Raw genomic sequence first — 15,638 nt, 5'->3', positions numbered from 1 at the left:
ACTGTATGATGAAGGGTACTCTGTCCACCGTGTCCCGTGTTTGTCTTCTGAGGAGATCGGTGCGGTTTTTCGCTGTGGCGCATAGCAACTGTCGATCGATGAGTCGAGCGCCATAACCTGTTGTTAAGCAGGCATCTTTCAGCATCTGGAGGTATCTGTCACAATTCTCCTCATCTGAGCAGATCCTTGCATACGCATGGCTTGTCAATGGGCTTGTCTCCCACCAAACACTCCCAGGGCAGGTACAGCACGGGGTTAGGTACAGCACGGGGTTAGATACAGAGTAAAGCTCCCTCTACACTGTCCCCCCATCAAACACTCCCAGGACAGGTACAGCACAGGGTTAGATACAGAGTAAAGCTCCCTCTACACTGTCCCCCATCAAACACTCCCAGCACAGGTACAGCACAGGGTTAGATATAGAGTAAAGCTCCCTCTACACAGCTCCATTCAAAAGCACATTTTATTTTTAATTCAGGTACCTGTTGCTTGCAGTACTGCTCAAAATCTTTCAGCATGCTTCCCTTCAATTCCCGAACCGCACTCTGAAATAGCAGCTGGCATTCGGGGCAGAAGTGGTGAAAGACATGAGGCAATTGCAGGTCCAACTCTTTAACATATGAGGATGTTTCCTCCTCAGTCACTTTCCGCTGCTTCTGAAAATCACTCTTCAGCTCAGTGGCTTCCTCCTCCAGAAGATTCTGCATTGCTCGTGGACTGGTCTTCAATCCTTGTGTACTACCCTGTGTATCTCGTATCTGAAACACAAAACAGAGTCAGTTACAGAGTGAAGCCCACCCTGCACTGTCCCCATCAAACACTCCCAGGACAGGTATAGCATGGGGTTAGATACAGAGTAAAGCTCCCTCTACACTGTCCCCCCATCAAACACTCCCAGGACAGGTACAGGACGGGGTGAGATACAGAGTAAAGCTCCCTCTACACTGTCCCCCATCAAACACTCCCAGGACAGGTACAGCACGGGGTTAGATACAGAGTAAAGCTCCCTCTACACTGTCCCCCATCAAACACTCCCAGGACAGGTACAGCACGGGGTTAGATACAGAGTAAAGCTCCCTCTACACTGTCCCCCCATCAAACACTCCCAGGACAGGTACAGCACGGGGTTAGATACGGAGTAAAGCTCCCTCTACACTGTCCCCATCAAACACTCCCAGGACAGGTACAGCACGGGGTTAGATACAGAGTAAAGCTCCCTCTACACTGTCCCCATCAAACACTCCCAGGACAGGTACAGCACGGGGTTAGATACAGAGTAAAGCTCCTTCCACACTGTCCCCATCAAACACTCCCAGGACAGGTACAGCACAGGATGAGATACAGAGTAAAGCTCTCTCTACACTGTCCGCATCAAACACTCCCAGGACAGGTACAGCACAGGGTCAGATCGAGTAAAGCTCCCTCTACACTGTCCCCATCAAACACTCCCAGGACAGGTACAGCACGGGGTTAGATACAGAGTAAAGCTCCCTCTACACTGTCCCCCCATCAAACACTCCCAGCACAGGTACAGCACGGGGTTAGATACAGAGTAAAGCTCCCTCTACACTGTCCCCATCAAACACTCCCAGGACAGGTACAGCACGGGATTAGATACAGAGTAAAGCTCCCTCTACACAGCTCCATTGAAAAGCACATTTTATTTTTAATTCAGGTACCTGTTGCTTGCAGTATTGCTCAAAATCTTTCAGCTTGCTTTCCTTCAATTCCCGAACCGCAGTCTGAAATTGCAGACGGCATTCGGTGCAGAAGCGGTGAAAGACATGAGGCAATCGAGGATCCATCTCTTTAACATGTGAGGATGTTTCCCCCTCTGTCACTGTCAGCTGCTTCCTCAAATTATTCTTCAGCTCAGAAACTTTCTTCTCCAGAAAATCCTGCATTGCTCGTGGACTGGTCGTCAATCGTTGTGCAGTACCCTGTGTATCTCGTTTCTGAAATACAAAAGAGAGTCAGTTACAGAGTAAAGCTACCTCTACACTGTCCCCCATCAAACACTCCCAGGACAGGTACAGCACGGGGTTAGTTACAGAGTAAAGCTCCCTCTACACTGTCCCCCATCAAACACTCCCAGGACAGGTACAGCACGGGGTTAGATACAGAGTAAAGCTCCCTCTGCACTGTCCCCCCCCATCAAACACTCCCAGGACAGGTACAGCACGGGGTTAGTTACAGAGTAAAGCTCCCTCTACACTGTCCCCATTAAACACTCCCAGGACAGGTACAGCACGGGGTTAGATACAGAGTAAAGCTCCCTCTACACTGTCCCCATCAAACACTCCCGGGACAGGTACAGCACGGGATTAGATACAGAGTAAAGCTCCCTCTACACTGTCCCCATCAAACACTCCCAGGACAGGTGCAGCACAGGGTTAGAGACAGAGTAAATCTCCGTCTACACTGCCCCCCATCAATCACTCCCAGGACAGGTACAGCACGTGGTTAGACACAGAGAAAAGCTCCCTCTACACTGTCCCCATGAAACACTTCCAGGACAGGTATAGCATGGTGTTAGATATAGAGTGAAGTTCCTCTGCACTATCCCCCATCAAACACTCCCAGGACGGGTACAGCATGGGGTTAGATACAGAGGAAACCTCCCTCTCCACTGTCCCCCAACAAACACTCCCAGGACAGAAACAGCAAAGTGTTGGATACAGAGTAAAGCTCCCTCTACACTGTCCCGATCAAATACTCCCAGGACAGGGCCAGCACAGTGTTAGACACAGAGTAAAGCTCCCTCTACACTGTCCCCCATCAAACACTGCCAGGACAGGTGCAGCACGGGGTTAGATACAGAGTAAAGCTCCCTCTACACTGTCCCCCATCAAACACTCCCAGGACAGGTGCAGCACGGGGTTAGATACAGAGTAAAGCTCCCTCTACACTGTCCCCCATCAAACACTGCCAGGACAGGTGCAGCACGGGGTTAGATACAGAGTAAAGCTCCCTCTACACTGTCCCCCATCAAACACTCCCAGGACAGGTACAGCACGGGGTTAGATACAGAGTAAAGCTCCCTCTACACTGTCCCCCATCAAACACTCCCAGGACAGGTACAGCACGGGGTTAGATACAGAGTAAAGCTCCCTCTACACTGTCCCCGCATCAAACACTCCCAGGACAGGTACAGCACAGGGATAGATTCAGAGTAAAGCTGCCTTGACACTGTCCCTATTCTTGTGGGAAATTACCACTTCGGAGTCAGACTTGGGGTGCAACAATAGTTTTATTTAACGAAGTTTCGTGGAGAAAGGGCACTGGCACTCTGCAGTACTGGGCAGCTCCCTTCTCTCAATAATATCATAGGAGCAGTTTATTTTTAATTCTTTCAGACAATGGACAGTCTGGACATTAGCCATTTAACACATCGCTCCGGTTGAGTGGGATTGATCGTTGATAGTTCGGGGTAAGTTTTTTACTCAGAGGGTGGTGAGTGAATGGAATCGGCTGCCGTCAGTGGTGGTGGAGGTGAACTTGCTGGGGTCTTTTAAAAGACTTCTGGATGAGTATATGGGATTTAATGGGATTGGGGGTTATAGATAGGTCTATGGATTGGCAGGTATTGATGTGATTGGCGCAACTTGTGGGCCAAAGGGCCTGTTTGTGCTGTAGTGTTCTATGTTAACACACTGTTACAGCCAGATACAGAAATTGGCATTTAACATTGCATTGTTTCATGGAATGGATACATTTCCGCCTTCAGTGACTGTGATTGACTTTGTTTTGGTCTATACACACAGAAATTGGTTTTCCTGCATTGATGTATTCCCATTTACAGCTAATCTCCTTCTTGTTGTGGGTCTGTTTATATCTTAAAAGTGCCTCAAGCTCTGTATTGGCTTCCTGTAGTATCTGATTCCTGCACGTTTAACCTTAAAGAACTGTCTGTCCTGCATGTTTTTAATTTCAAGTAGCTGTCTGAGCTAAAAGTCAGTGCCTGCTTGATGTCCCTCTCCCAGGGAACCTTTTTTATGTGCCAGGCAGCCATCTTTGTGATTTTTCCCACCACAGTCCCCTCTTTTGGTCCGGATTATTATTATTTTTAATAATCCCTGGACTGACAGCTGCATCTTCACATGTGGAGGTCAATTTCCTTCTTTGTTTCTTTTGATGTCTTCGGGGATTTTCATCATGGGTTCTCCCTCGATGGATACACTGGCTCCTGGCACAATTCTCGTTACCATAACCTGGCAGCAGACTTTTCGGCAGCCAACAATTAGACAACAGGCAATTACAATTGTAATTATTATGACCAATCCATGTAATAAACAAGATTCCCAAGATCCCGCCTTCCATTCTAGCCAGTTACTTCCTTAATTGTGTCCCTGTCTGGAGCTATCAAGTTGTTCTCTGATGTTATTGATGACTTGTGCAATGTTATAAGACTCGTCTGTGACATGGGTATGCATTTATTCCCTATGATTGTACACACTCCCCCTTGTTGTGCTCACCGGTAGTCTGCTGCGTGTTGTGTTTGTTGTGCGTATCATCTCAGTTCAGCCATTTCTTGGTTAACAGCCTCCAGTGCTTTTGAAGTGCTGTTTCCCAGGACTGTTAATCCATAAACAATATGATTCCTATTGTTTGTACCAATCACTCCTGCTTTCCCCCATCCCACACCGCTCCCCCCCCACCCCCACCACCCCCTGCCCCACCCCCACCACCCCCCGCCCCAGAGATAAGGCTCCAAGGAACCCATATCTCAGTGAGGATCCCATTGTGCCCGGGGCTTCCCAATCAGCACAGAATTCTTTGCTGACAGCCCGGGTTACTATTCTCCTCCGAATATGCCCCTTCTGAGGGCATGGAACAGTCAGTGGAACTATTGTTCCTACTGCAGAACAGTTTGGGAGGTTTGGTGTATCTGTTGTGTAAGTACCACTGAAGAGGAACACATTTCCCTTCTTAGCCCAGTAACATTTAGTGTCCCGATTATGAGTTTGTTCATATTGCCAAATGTTCGGTTTACTTGACTCCCCATTTGATCCCACTACCTGGTAAGTGGGACTTTCTGATATCAGATGGGTCTGTCCATTTAGCTGAGGTTACGTGAGTTCCCTTACACTGTCCACAAATGAGCTGTCTTCCCGCAGTTATAGAAACATAGAAAAACTACAGCACAAACAGACCCTTCAGCCCACAAGTTGTGCTGAAAATATTCATTCCATTCAGATATTTCTGTTCATCACAGTGCAAATAAACTGTCCCTTATTAACCCTACAATGTTGATGGACACACTGCGTCTGCACGCAGGAATCATTCTTAAAAGGCACATCTCCATATGCCCTGTAAAACAAAGCAGATAGCTTGCAGTATCTGAACAAGCTTTTCCTTCCACCTGTTGGAACCCCCCGCTGCACACAGGGTCTGTGGGTTTACAAGTTCCACACATCCTCCCTGTATACCTCTTTCATATTTGCCGATTTGTCCCTTACAGGGTGCATCTGATGTATCTACAGTTTATAAGTCATGAGGGGTCCACCCAGGGGTGGCTACAAATAGGGCTTTTACCGATTGTGCTAACGGGTAACATACAGTTCGATTCCCGTGTAAATGTACGTGAGCTTTGTAAAATAGATCATCCTCCAACCCAGTCAAATTTACAGTCGCAACAAGGCAAAGTACAGTTACATACACGATTACATACATATTCACAACGATCAAATATCAAACTAACATATAATTTATATAATCTCCAAAAGTCAAATTAGAACAAAGAACAACACAGCACAGGAAACAGGCCCTTCGTCCCAACGAGCCCATGCCGCCATTTTAACATTGTGAGTGCTCTCTTCCACCTATGACCTTTGTCTACGCCTATTGGATTCCACAATAAAGGAACTGTAGCCAGATTGAGGGAAGACTAATTTAGGGACAATTTATTAACACCAATCAGCCTAAGAGCACGTTTTTTTGGGGTGTGGGAGGAAACCGGAGCACCCAGAGAAAACCCACGCAAGCATGGGGAGAATGTGCAAACTCCCGCAGACACTGGCCCAAATCCATGTATCTGCACAGCAAACAGTGATAGTCACTGAGCTGTCATGTTGCCCGTCAGATGGTCCAGTTTAAGCGTACACTAACGATGTGAAGCACTAGGCAACTCTCGAAGCAACATCCAAGAGCAGCCCTCGCACGACCCACCGCGTGTATGCCCCTTGTTGGACAACAAGGCGGACTGAATCACCTGTGGATTAAAAGAGAAAACATCAATAAACATACACAGCTTATACAAACATTCATGGAAGATCCCCAGAAGCACAGAAGTAAGACAAGTGAGCCATAAAATATGTTGGACGGTCCATAGGAATCAGTTGATTCCCAGGGACATCCCAAGGCTGTTGATCTTTATTTAGAACAGTCTCCTGTATCCCTCCATCTCTAGTCCGCTCATGTGCCTATCTAAGTAAACCTTAAACAACTCTAGCGTGCCTGCCTCCACCATCCTACTTGGCAGAGCATTCTAGGCCCCCACAACCCTCTGTGTGAAAAACCTCCCTCTAACATCCAAATTATACCTCCCCCCCGCACCGCCCCCCTCCTCCAACAAGCCTGTGGCCCCTCGTAATATTTGTATCCAACGTAGGAAAAAGCTTACCACTGTTCACTTTATCTGTACCTTTCATAATCTTATACACCTCTATTTGGACTATCACTATTTAGGGACAATTTGTTAACATCAGTCAGCCTAAGAGCACTTTTTTGGGTGTGGAAGGAAACCGGAGCACCCGGAGAAAACCAACGCAAAGATGGGGAGAATGTGCAAACTCCCACAGACACTGGCCCAAATCCATGTATTTGCACAGCAGACAGTGATAGTCATTGAGCTGTCGTATTGACCCGCACGCACCAGTTGTTCTTGCTTGCAGTCTTTGCCTGTGTTGAGGAAAGCAGTTCTGTTTGTTCACTCGTTTACTCACTCATTCATCCATACATTTCTTTGTGTAGTTTCAGCAGTGTCCAATGTTTCCATACACCTTTCCCTCTTATGTCTATACAGGCACCAGTGTCTCCACTAATGATAACTTCATATGGCCCATTCCATTTTGGTTCCAAGCCTGGTTTCTCGGGTAATGTTTTCACTAGGACGGGACTTCCCACTGTTGGGAGGTCAGGGAGCATTTCAAGCTCTCTCTCTGCGTCTCTTAGTTCCTGATTGCCTTTTACCAACTTGAGCATCCCTTTGAGTTGGGTGCTTAATTCCAAAACATATCTCCTGATTTTATCTTTTAGTGGACCTACATCAGTCCCACCTGTTATGATGCTTTTGGGTAATTGCATCACCCGTTCTGTCATTAGTTCATAAGGGGTTAAGCCGGTTTGTGGTAACTGTTAATCTCATTAGTATAGTGGGTAATACCTCTATCCACATTTTTCCCGATGTCTGTGTGGCTTTAGCTAGCGTGTTTTTGAGTGTTCTGTTCATACGTTCCACTTCCAGAACTCTGTGGGTGGTAAGGGATGTGGAATTTTTGTCTTATCCCCACTAATTGGCATGCTGTTTTTACCACCTTTCCAGTGAAGTGCGTCCCTTGGTCCAAATCCATTTGTAGGGGTATTCCCCATCTAGGGATTATCTCTTCTGCCAATATCCTAGCCACCGTGGTAGCAATACAATTTGTAGTAGGGAACGCTTTGCCCGCCTGGTGAACTGGTCTATAATAACCAGACAATAGGTTTTACTGTGGGATTGTGGTAGTGGCCCTGTGAAATCTGTTCCCAGATGTTCCCAGGGTCCCTTTGATCTCGGCTGGTGTCCCATTTTAATTTTTATGGGTTGAGCAGGGTTGTGTTGCACCTACATCACGCATCATAGAAGAACATAGAACATAGAACAATACAGCGCAGAACAGGCCCTTCGGCCCACGATGTTGCGCCGACCAGTTAAAAAAACAATGACCCTCTAACCTAAACCAAACCCTTTCCAACCATAAACCTATCCACGGATCTCTTAAACGCCCCCAAACTAGGCGCATTTACAACTGCAGCAGGCAGGGCATTCCAATCCCTCACCACCCTCTGGGTAAAGAACCTACCCCTGACATCCGTCCTATAACTACCACCCCTTAATTTAAAGCTATGCCCCCTTGTGCTAGCTTTCTCCATCCGAGGAAAAAGGCTATCACTGTCCACCCTATCCAAACCTCTAATCATCTTATATGTTTCAATAAGGTCCCCTCGCAGCCGCCTTCTTTCTAACGAAAACAACCTCAAATCCCTCAGTCTCTCCTCATAGGACCTCCCCTCCATACCAGGCAACATCCTGGTAAACCTCCTCTGCACCCTCTCCAAAGCCTCCACACCCTTCCTATAATGTGGGGACCAGAACTGCACACAATACTCCAAGTGCGGCCGCACCAGAGTTTTGTACAGTTGCAACATGACGCTGCGGCTCCTAAATTCAATCCCCCTACCAATAAACGCCAAGACACCGTATGCCTTCCTAACAACCCTACCTACTTGATTCCCAACTTTCAGGGATCTATGTACACATACACCTAGATCCCTCTGTTCATCCACACTATTCAGAGTCCTACCGTTAGCCCTATACTCTACACATCCATTATTCCTGCCAAAGTGAATCACCTCACACTTTTCCGCATTAAACTCCATCCTCCACCTCTCGGCCCAGCTCTGCAACTTGTCCAAGTCTCCCTGTAGACTAAGACACCCTTCCTCACTATCAACCACACCTCCGACTTTGGTGTCATCAGCAAATTTACTAATCCACCCAGCTATACCCTCATCCGGATCATTTATAAAAATTACAAACAGCAGTGGCCCCAGAACAGATCCTTGAGGCACACCACTCGTAACTGAACTCCATGTCGAATACTTACCATCAACCACCACCCTCTGTCTCCTATCCGCCAGCCAATTCCTAATCCAATTTCCTAAATCACCCAATCCAATTTCCTAAATCACCCATCGGTGACAGTGTTGGGCTATATCTCTTCCCATTCCTTTCCATCACCATTACTTTCCTATACTAGTTATCATGGCCTCTCTACACACGTGAGAGTCCATGGTGTAATTCCAATAGGATGTTTTACACCTTCATCTTCACGTCTCCAGATGTTATCAGTCCCTTTGCTCGCTCCCTGTCCTTCCCATTTCCCCTTTTCCTTTTTCGAGGTATCCTCATGTAAGTCCCGAATATCTATTTCGTCTCCTGTCTGTTCGCCGATTGTCTCCTGTCCTAAGGCTAACTGTGCTGCCCTATCTGTGGCTTTGTTCCCTTTGAAATTTAACCAGTTCGGGTTTCTCTTCCTGGTTCTTTCTGGTGTGCTTTAATTTGGATTACTGCAGCTTCTCTAGGTTTCTCACTAGTTCTCAACAATGCCTCAATTTTTTGCTGGGGCTTAATAGAGGTTCCTCCCGTGGTTATGAACACTCTTCTTCCCCAGGCTGTCACATAGTCATGTCTGACTCCGATTGTATAGCGACTATCTGTATAGATGTTCACTGTTTTACCTTCAGGCAACTCTAGTGCCTGTGTCAGTGCCACAAGTTCTGCCACTTGCACCGATAGACCTCCGTCAATCCTTCCTGACCTTACAGTCTCTAATTTGTCATTCACTACTGCCCACCCCGTCCGGGGTGATCCTTCCACATATTTGTGTGACCCATCTACAAAAAGGGTCTGCTCAGCTGTTATTAAGGGTCTATCCTTTATCCTACCCTCTCCTTTGTCCATATCTATATCCTCACAATTGTGTGGCTCTCCTGTGTCGAAAATCCCTTCTGCTGGGTTATTCCCTGTATCCCTTATTATTATCACGGACTTACTTGGAGGTAGGAGGACAGCTTCCCGCTTAGCCTTTCTCATGTTTGAGACTGACCTTAGTTTTCCCTTGCTCAACATCTCCACGAGGGTGTGTTTTGTGTGAAAGATTATATTCCCCATCATGATTACTGGCTCACTAACTGTTACAGCCCAGGCAGTACAATCCAAGGTAGCTATGTGCCTTGGCAGTCTGGTGACTACCGGCCCTTTCTGCGGTGGAATAATACCCTATGGGTCTCTTTCTGTCACCATGGTCCTGTGTTACCACTGCGGAATAGAACCCTCCCTCATTACTACAATGGATGTGGAAGTCCTTATTAGAATCGGGTAATCCTAGTCCAGGGGCTGGTATCAGTTCTGTTTTTAGTTTGTTGTAAGCCTCTTCCTGCTCGGGTCCCCATTCTATGGGATCTAAAGCTGGTTTTCCCCCTTTGACTAATCTTTGTGTGGGTTCAGCTAATTTTGCGAACCCTGGGATGAATCTCCGGCAATAGTTGAGTAATCTTAGCACCTTTCTGACCCCTCTTACAGTGACTGGCCACAGTATTTGTTGTACCGCCTTAACATAGAACATAGAACACTTCAGCACAAACAGGCCCTTCGGCCCACAAGTTGCGCCGATTATATCCATACCTCATATTGGTCATGTTTGACCAATCTATTCGAGTTTTTCGAGGAGGTTACCAGGAAAGTGGATGAAGGGAAGGCGGTGGATGTTGTCTACCTGGATTTCAGCAAGGCCTTTGACAAGGTCCCTCATGGGAGGCTAGTTAGGAAGGTTCAGTCGCTAGGTATACATGGGGAGGTAGTAAATTGGATTAGACACAGGCTCAATGGACGAAGCCAGAGAGTGGTTGTGGAAAATTGCTTCTCTGAGTGGAGGCCTGTGATGAGTGGTGTGCCGCAGGGATCGATGTTGGGTCCATTTGTCATCTATATCAATGACCTGGATGATAATGTGGTAAATTGGATCAGCAAATTTGCTGATGATACAAAGATTGGAGGTGTAGTGAACAGTGAGGAAGGTTTTCAAAGCTTGCAGAGGGATTTGGACCATCTAGAAAAACGTGCTGAAAAATGGCAAATGGAATTTAACGCAGACAAGTGTGAGGTATTGTTCCTTGGGAGGAACTGCCAAGTGGTACTTGAAAAGAAAAAGGACCTACCTTCTTTCAGACCATTGGCATTTCTTTAAGCCCTTGGGATATAAGGTGTACGAGGTACCGGACCTGTGTATTCCCGATTTGTACCTTTCTGGGGCTCACCTTTAACCCTACGGTTTTTAGTTCATTCAGTACTAAATATAAGGCTTCTTGATGTCCAGACTTGGAATCTGAAGCTATTACGATATCATTTACATATTGTAGGACCGTACTACCCTCTGGCAGTTCTCCCCTGTTCAGGATGTCACTCATTACTCGATGGAAGATAGCGGGGCTGTTGTGGAATCCCTGTGGTAAACGAGTCCAAGTGGACTGTTTGTCTCCCACTGTAAAGGTGAATTTGTTTGGGATTTGGGATCCAATGGTAAGGACCAGAATCTGTTGGCTATGTCCAATACTGTGAATATTTTGTGCTCCTGTGACAGTTCGTTCAGGATTGTTGAAGGACTTGCTCCAATGGGGTGCAACATAGACCTGACTTTATTGAGTCCGGTGTCATCTATTGTGAGCCGATAGCTTCCATCAGGCTTGTTCACTGGCCATGTTGGGGAGTTAGTGGTGCTTGTGGTTTCTCTCAGAATCCCCCTTTCCACTAACCCTTTCACTATCTCCACTACAGCTTTCTCTGCCTCTGGATTTATTGGGTATTGTCAGTGTGGCTTATGCTCTGGTCCCAGTACTGTTATTGGGTCCGTTTTCGTCAAACCAGTGTCTAACTTTGTTTTAGCCCATACCTCGGGAACGGAAACACAGATGGCTCTGAACTCTCCTGTCTCTAATTCCCAATTTCTGGTGGTGAATGTGGTCACCTTAATGGTTTTGAGGTGACTTGTGAGTTTCCCTATTCTAGTTTTCCAACCGTCCTGTCTTGGCCAGATGAATTCTCCTTTTCCAGTCTATCAGAATCTCATATTCTTTCATTAAATCATTTCCCATTATTGTACTCTCGTTATTCTTGCACACATAAAACCTCATTGGGAAACAGATTATTTATCTCTACCAACGTGCTCTCGCTCAGGTAGGTGGGTGTTTTGTTCCCTCCTATCCCGGTCAGGTAAATCATTTTATTTGTACTGGGTAAGGGTAGGTTGTTGACAGATATGGATGCTCCTGTGTCCACGAGCATCTCACACTGCCTGCCCCTTAATAGCGCAGACACATAAATCCTTCCCTGTTTCTTAACCTTACTCCTTCTGAATGGGGGCTGCAGAGCGTCAATCTTGCTGACCCCGGAGGTCCTGTGGTCCCTCCGGTTCTGCTGTGGTCATGGATCAGGTTCAGAGATAGGCACTACTTATCCTCTTGTCGGTCAGCACAAGTCACAGTTACTTATCACTATCAGCAGTTAGTACTTATCACCATACCATATACAACAATACTGATTACTACAAATACTCCTTAAGTTTAACCCCTTGCAAACTGTATTTTTGACCTTGACCAACTCTCACAGATTCAGTGATCTCTACTCAGGTTCCGATCGTGGCCAATTGATCTCACCAGTAATAGGGTCCTGCCGACTAAGCCAATTGTTGTGGGAAAATTACCACTTTGGAGTCAGACTGGGGGTGCAACAATACAGTTTTATTTAATGAAGCTTTGAGAAGAAAAGGCACTGGCACTCCGCAGTACTAGGCAGCTACCTTCTCTCAATGATACAATAGGAGCAGTCCATCTTTATACTTTTTACACAATAGATGGACCGGACATCATTAACACACCATTGTAATCAAGTAGGTGAACGATTGTTTGACACATTGTTATAGATAGATACAGACATGAGCATTTCAATATCACATTGTTCCATGAAAGAATACATTTCCTCTCTATCAATCACTTAATTTCAGTCTATTCATATAGTAATTGGTTTTCCTGTATTTATATATTCCCATTCCCATTCGTGGCTAACCTCTCTATCAGACCCCATTGTCTCAGGACTGTCTTTATCTTTAAGGTGCCTGGCTTCCTGCAGTATTTGTTCCCTGTATGTTTAATTTTAAATAACTGTCTGTCCTGTATGTTTAAATTTCAAGGAGCTGTCTGCATTGAAAGTCAGTGCTTGCTTAATGTCTTTTAACACTTCATGTGCCAGGCAGCTAATCAAACCAGGGATCCATCTTTATGGTTTTGCTTCACCTCACCTCTCTCTCTCTGTCTCTCTCAGGGAGATAACTGGACACTGACTGGTGTCTCTCAGTCCCTCTCTCTCAGGGAGATATCTGTACACTGATTGTTGTCTCTCAGCCCTCTCTCTCTCTCAGGGAGATATCTGTACACTACTGGTATCTCTCACTCCCCTCTCTCTCTCTCTCAGGGAGATATCTGTACACTGACTGGTGTCTCTCAGTCCCCCCTCTCTCTCTGTCTCAGGGAGATATTTGTACACTGACTGGTGTCTCTCAGTCCTCTCCCTCAGGGAGATATCTTACACTGACTGGTATCTCTCAGTCCCCTCCCTCTTTCAGGGAGATATCTGTACACTGACTGGTGTCTCTCAGTCCTCACTCTCTGAGGGAGATATCTGAACACTGACTGGGGTCACTCAGTCCTCTTTCTCTCTCTTATATTTTCTCATATCCCCACCAGCAAGGCATATTCTTGGTGTGAACCTGGCTGCTGAGTTCTTTGGGCGCCATTGCACTGGTGTTCCGACCTCTCATGCATTGTATATGCATAGTATACAGACCAGTGCACACATTAGGCTTACATTAACACTGCAGTGAAGTTACTGTGAAAATCCCCTAGTTGCCATATAGTATTCAATTCTTTTACGCCACACTACCAGAAGGAAGTGGAGGCTTTGGAGAGGGTACAGAAAAGATTTACCAGGATATTGCCTAGTATGGAGGGCATTAGCTATGAGGAGAGATTCGAGAAACTTGGTTTGATCTCACTGGAGCGAACGAGGTTTAGGGGAGGCCTGATAGAAGTCTACAAGATTATGAGAGGCATGGGCAGAGTGGAAAATCAGATGCTTTTTCCAGGGTGTAAGAGTCAATTACTAGGGGGGTACAGTTTTAAGGTGCCAAGGGCAAGGTTTAAAGGAGATGTATGAGGCAGATTTTTTACACAGAGGGTGGTGGGTGCCTGGAACTCGCTGTTGGGGGAGGTTGTGGAAGCAGATATGATAGTGACTTTTAAGGGGCGTCTGGACAAATGGGGGTGGCACAGTGGTTGGCATTGCTGCCTCACAGCGCCAGGGACCTGGGTTTGATTCCCGGCTCAGGTCAATGTCGGTGCAGAGTCTGCACGTTCTCCCTGTGTCTGTGTGGATTTCCTCCAGGTGCTCCGGTTTCCTCCCACAGTCTGAAAGACGTGCTGGTTAGGGAGGACTGGCTGTGCTAAATTCTCCGTCAGTGTAACCCGAACAAGCGCCTGAGGGTGGCGACTAGGGAAATCTCACAGGAAATTCATTGCAGTGTTAATGTTAGCCTACTTGTGACTAATAAATAAATATTTATAAATAGATTTTTTAACGTTTTAACACTGGACAGTGTTATAACATTTCTGTCCTTTGAGCTAATCTTCTGTCCTCCGAAAGTGAAACTGTATTCAGCCCAGAACAAAAAAACAAGCAGGAGAAAACATCAGCTGGGGTTTCCAGCCACGCTCTGCTTCTGCCCAGCTTTAATCAGTTGAAGCAAAGTAACAACACCCTCACGTTCTCCAAAGTCAGAAGAAGAATCTGCTTCTTAAGAGCTACCAGCTCATTGACGAGGCTTCAGTCTGATCCATGTCCAACTCTCTGTTCCACAATTCTTAAACAATGCTTAAAGTTTATTTATTAGTGTCACAAGTAGGCTCACATTAACACTGCAGTGAAGTTGCTGTGAAAATCCCTTCGTCACCACACTACTGTTTGGGTGCACCAAGGGATAATTTACTGTGGCGAATGCACGTAGCCAGCACGCCTTTCGGACTGTGGGAGGAAACCGGAGCACCCGGAGGAAATCTTGGATCACAGACAATTGAACCCGGGTCCCTGATGCTGTGAGGCAGCAGCGCTAACCCGCTGTGCCACCGTGCCACCCTTTTTAACTCGTCCTATCTCACAACGTGTACACAGCTCCTTTAAAAAAAATCTCGGGTTCCGATTCTTACAGCTGACACTCAACTTTCGTTGAGATCTGTCTGAGGGTTTTTGAAATATAAATCGAAAGAGAAAGGTGAAAACAATACTTCTGCCAACTTCAGTGGCAGAGGCAATGTGAGAACAGCCAAATGTTCTGCTCTGGATATAATGAGGCCTGAATAATAAACAGCGTGTGAGTGTAGCAATATAACATCCACAATATAATACAGAAGGTTATACATACAACAACCCACGATTGTGTTCGACTCCAGACCTTTGTACTGACTGCAGGACCACTGACCCACCAGTCCTTACACCCCCACACACTCATCCTATCAGAACTTGCTTCCACTAACCTACATCTGGCACATCATCCTCCAGTAAATTTCCATTGATGATTAACTTGAGTGTTTTGCAGATGAATGTAATGGCAACAGGACTTCCTCCTGAATGCAAAGTTGCGTTCTCTGCATTTGAAAAAACTCCGTCAATGATTTTGATTTGATTTGATTTATTATTGTCACGTGTATTGGGATACAGTGAAAAGTTTTGTTTCTTGCTTGCTACACAGGCAAAGCATACCGTTCATAGAGAA

The 15,638-nt window shown here is 46.2% G+C and overlaps 1 protein-coding gene across 1 annotated transcript in view; it reads right to left on the bottom strand.

Annotated features, from left to right (window-relative positions):
• LOC145340110 (uncharacterized) overlaps nucleotides 1–15,360 on the bottom strand; it is a 30,268-nt gene extending 14,908 nt beyond the window's left edge. Inside the window, exons 1-3 of the mRNA XM_080184537.1 lie at nucleotides 15,288–15,360; nucleotides 1,680–1,955; nucleotides 483–758 (exon numbers count right to left, since the gene is read on the bottom strand). Of these exons, the coding sequence (XP_080040663.1) occupies nucleotides 483–758; nucleotides 1,680–1,904 (501 nt within the window). The 5' untranslated portion in view covers nucleotides 1,905–1,955; nucleotides 15,288–15,360. The remainder of the gene's footprint in view (nucleotides 1–482; nucleotides 759–1,679; nucleotides 1,956–15,287) is intronic.
• Between the last annotated feature and the right edge of the window lie 278 nt (nucleotides 15,361–15,638).

Source organism: Carcharhinus amblyrhynchos, unplaced genomic scaffold, assembly GCF_965287045.1.
Source record: "Carcharhinus amblyrhynchos unplaced genomic scaffold, sCarAmb.v2.hapA scaffold_784, whole genome shotgun sequence".
In the NCBI taxonomy this organism is placed as follows: Eukaryota; Metazoa; Chordata; class Chondrichthyes; order Carcharhiniformes; family Carcharhinidae; genus Carcharhinus; species Carcharhinus amblyrhynchos.
Note: the sequence above shows the minus strand (reverse complement) of the source record. Positions and strands in the feature narration are given on the sequence as shown.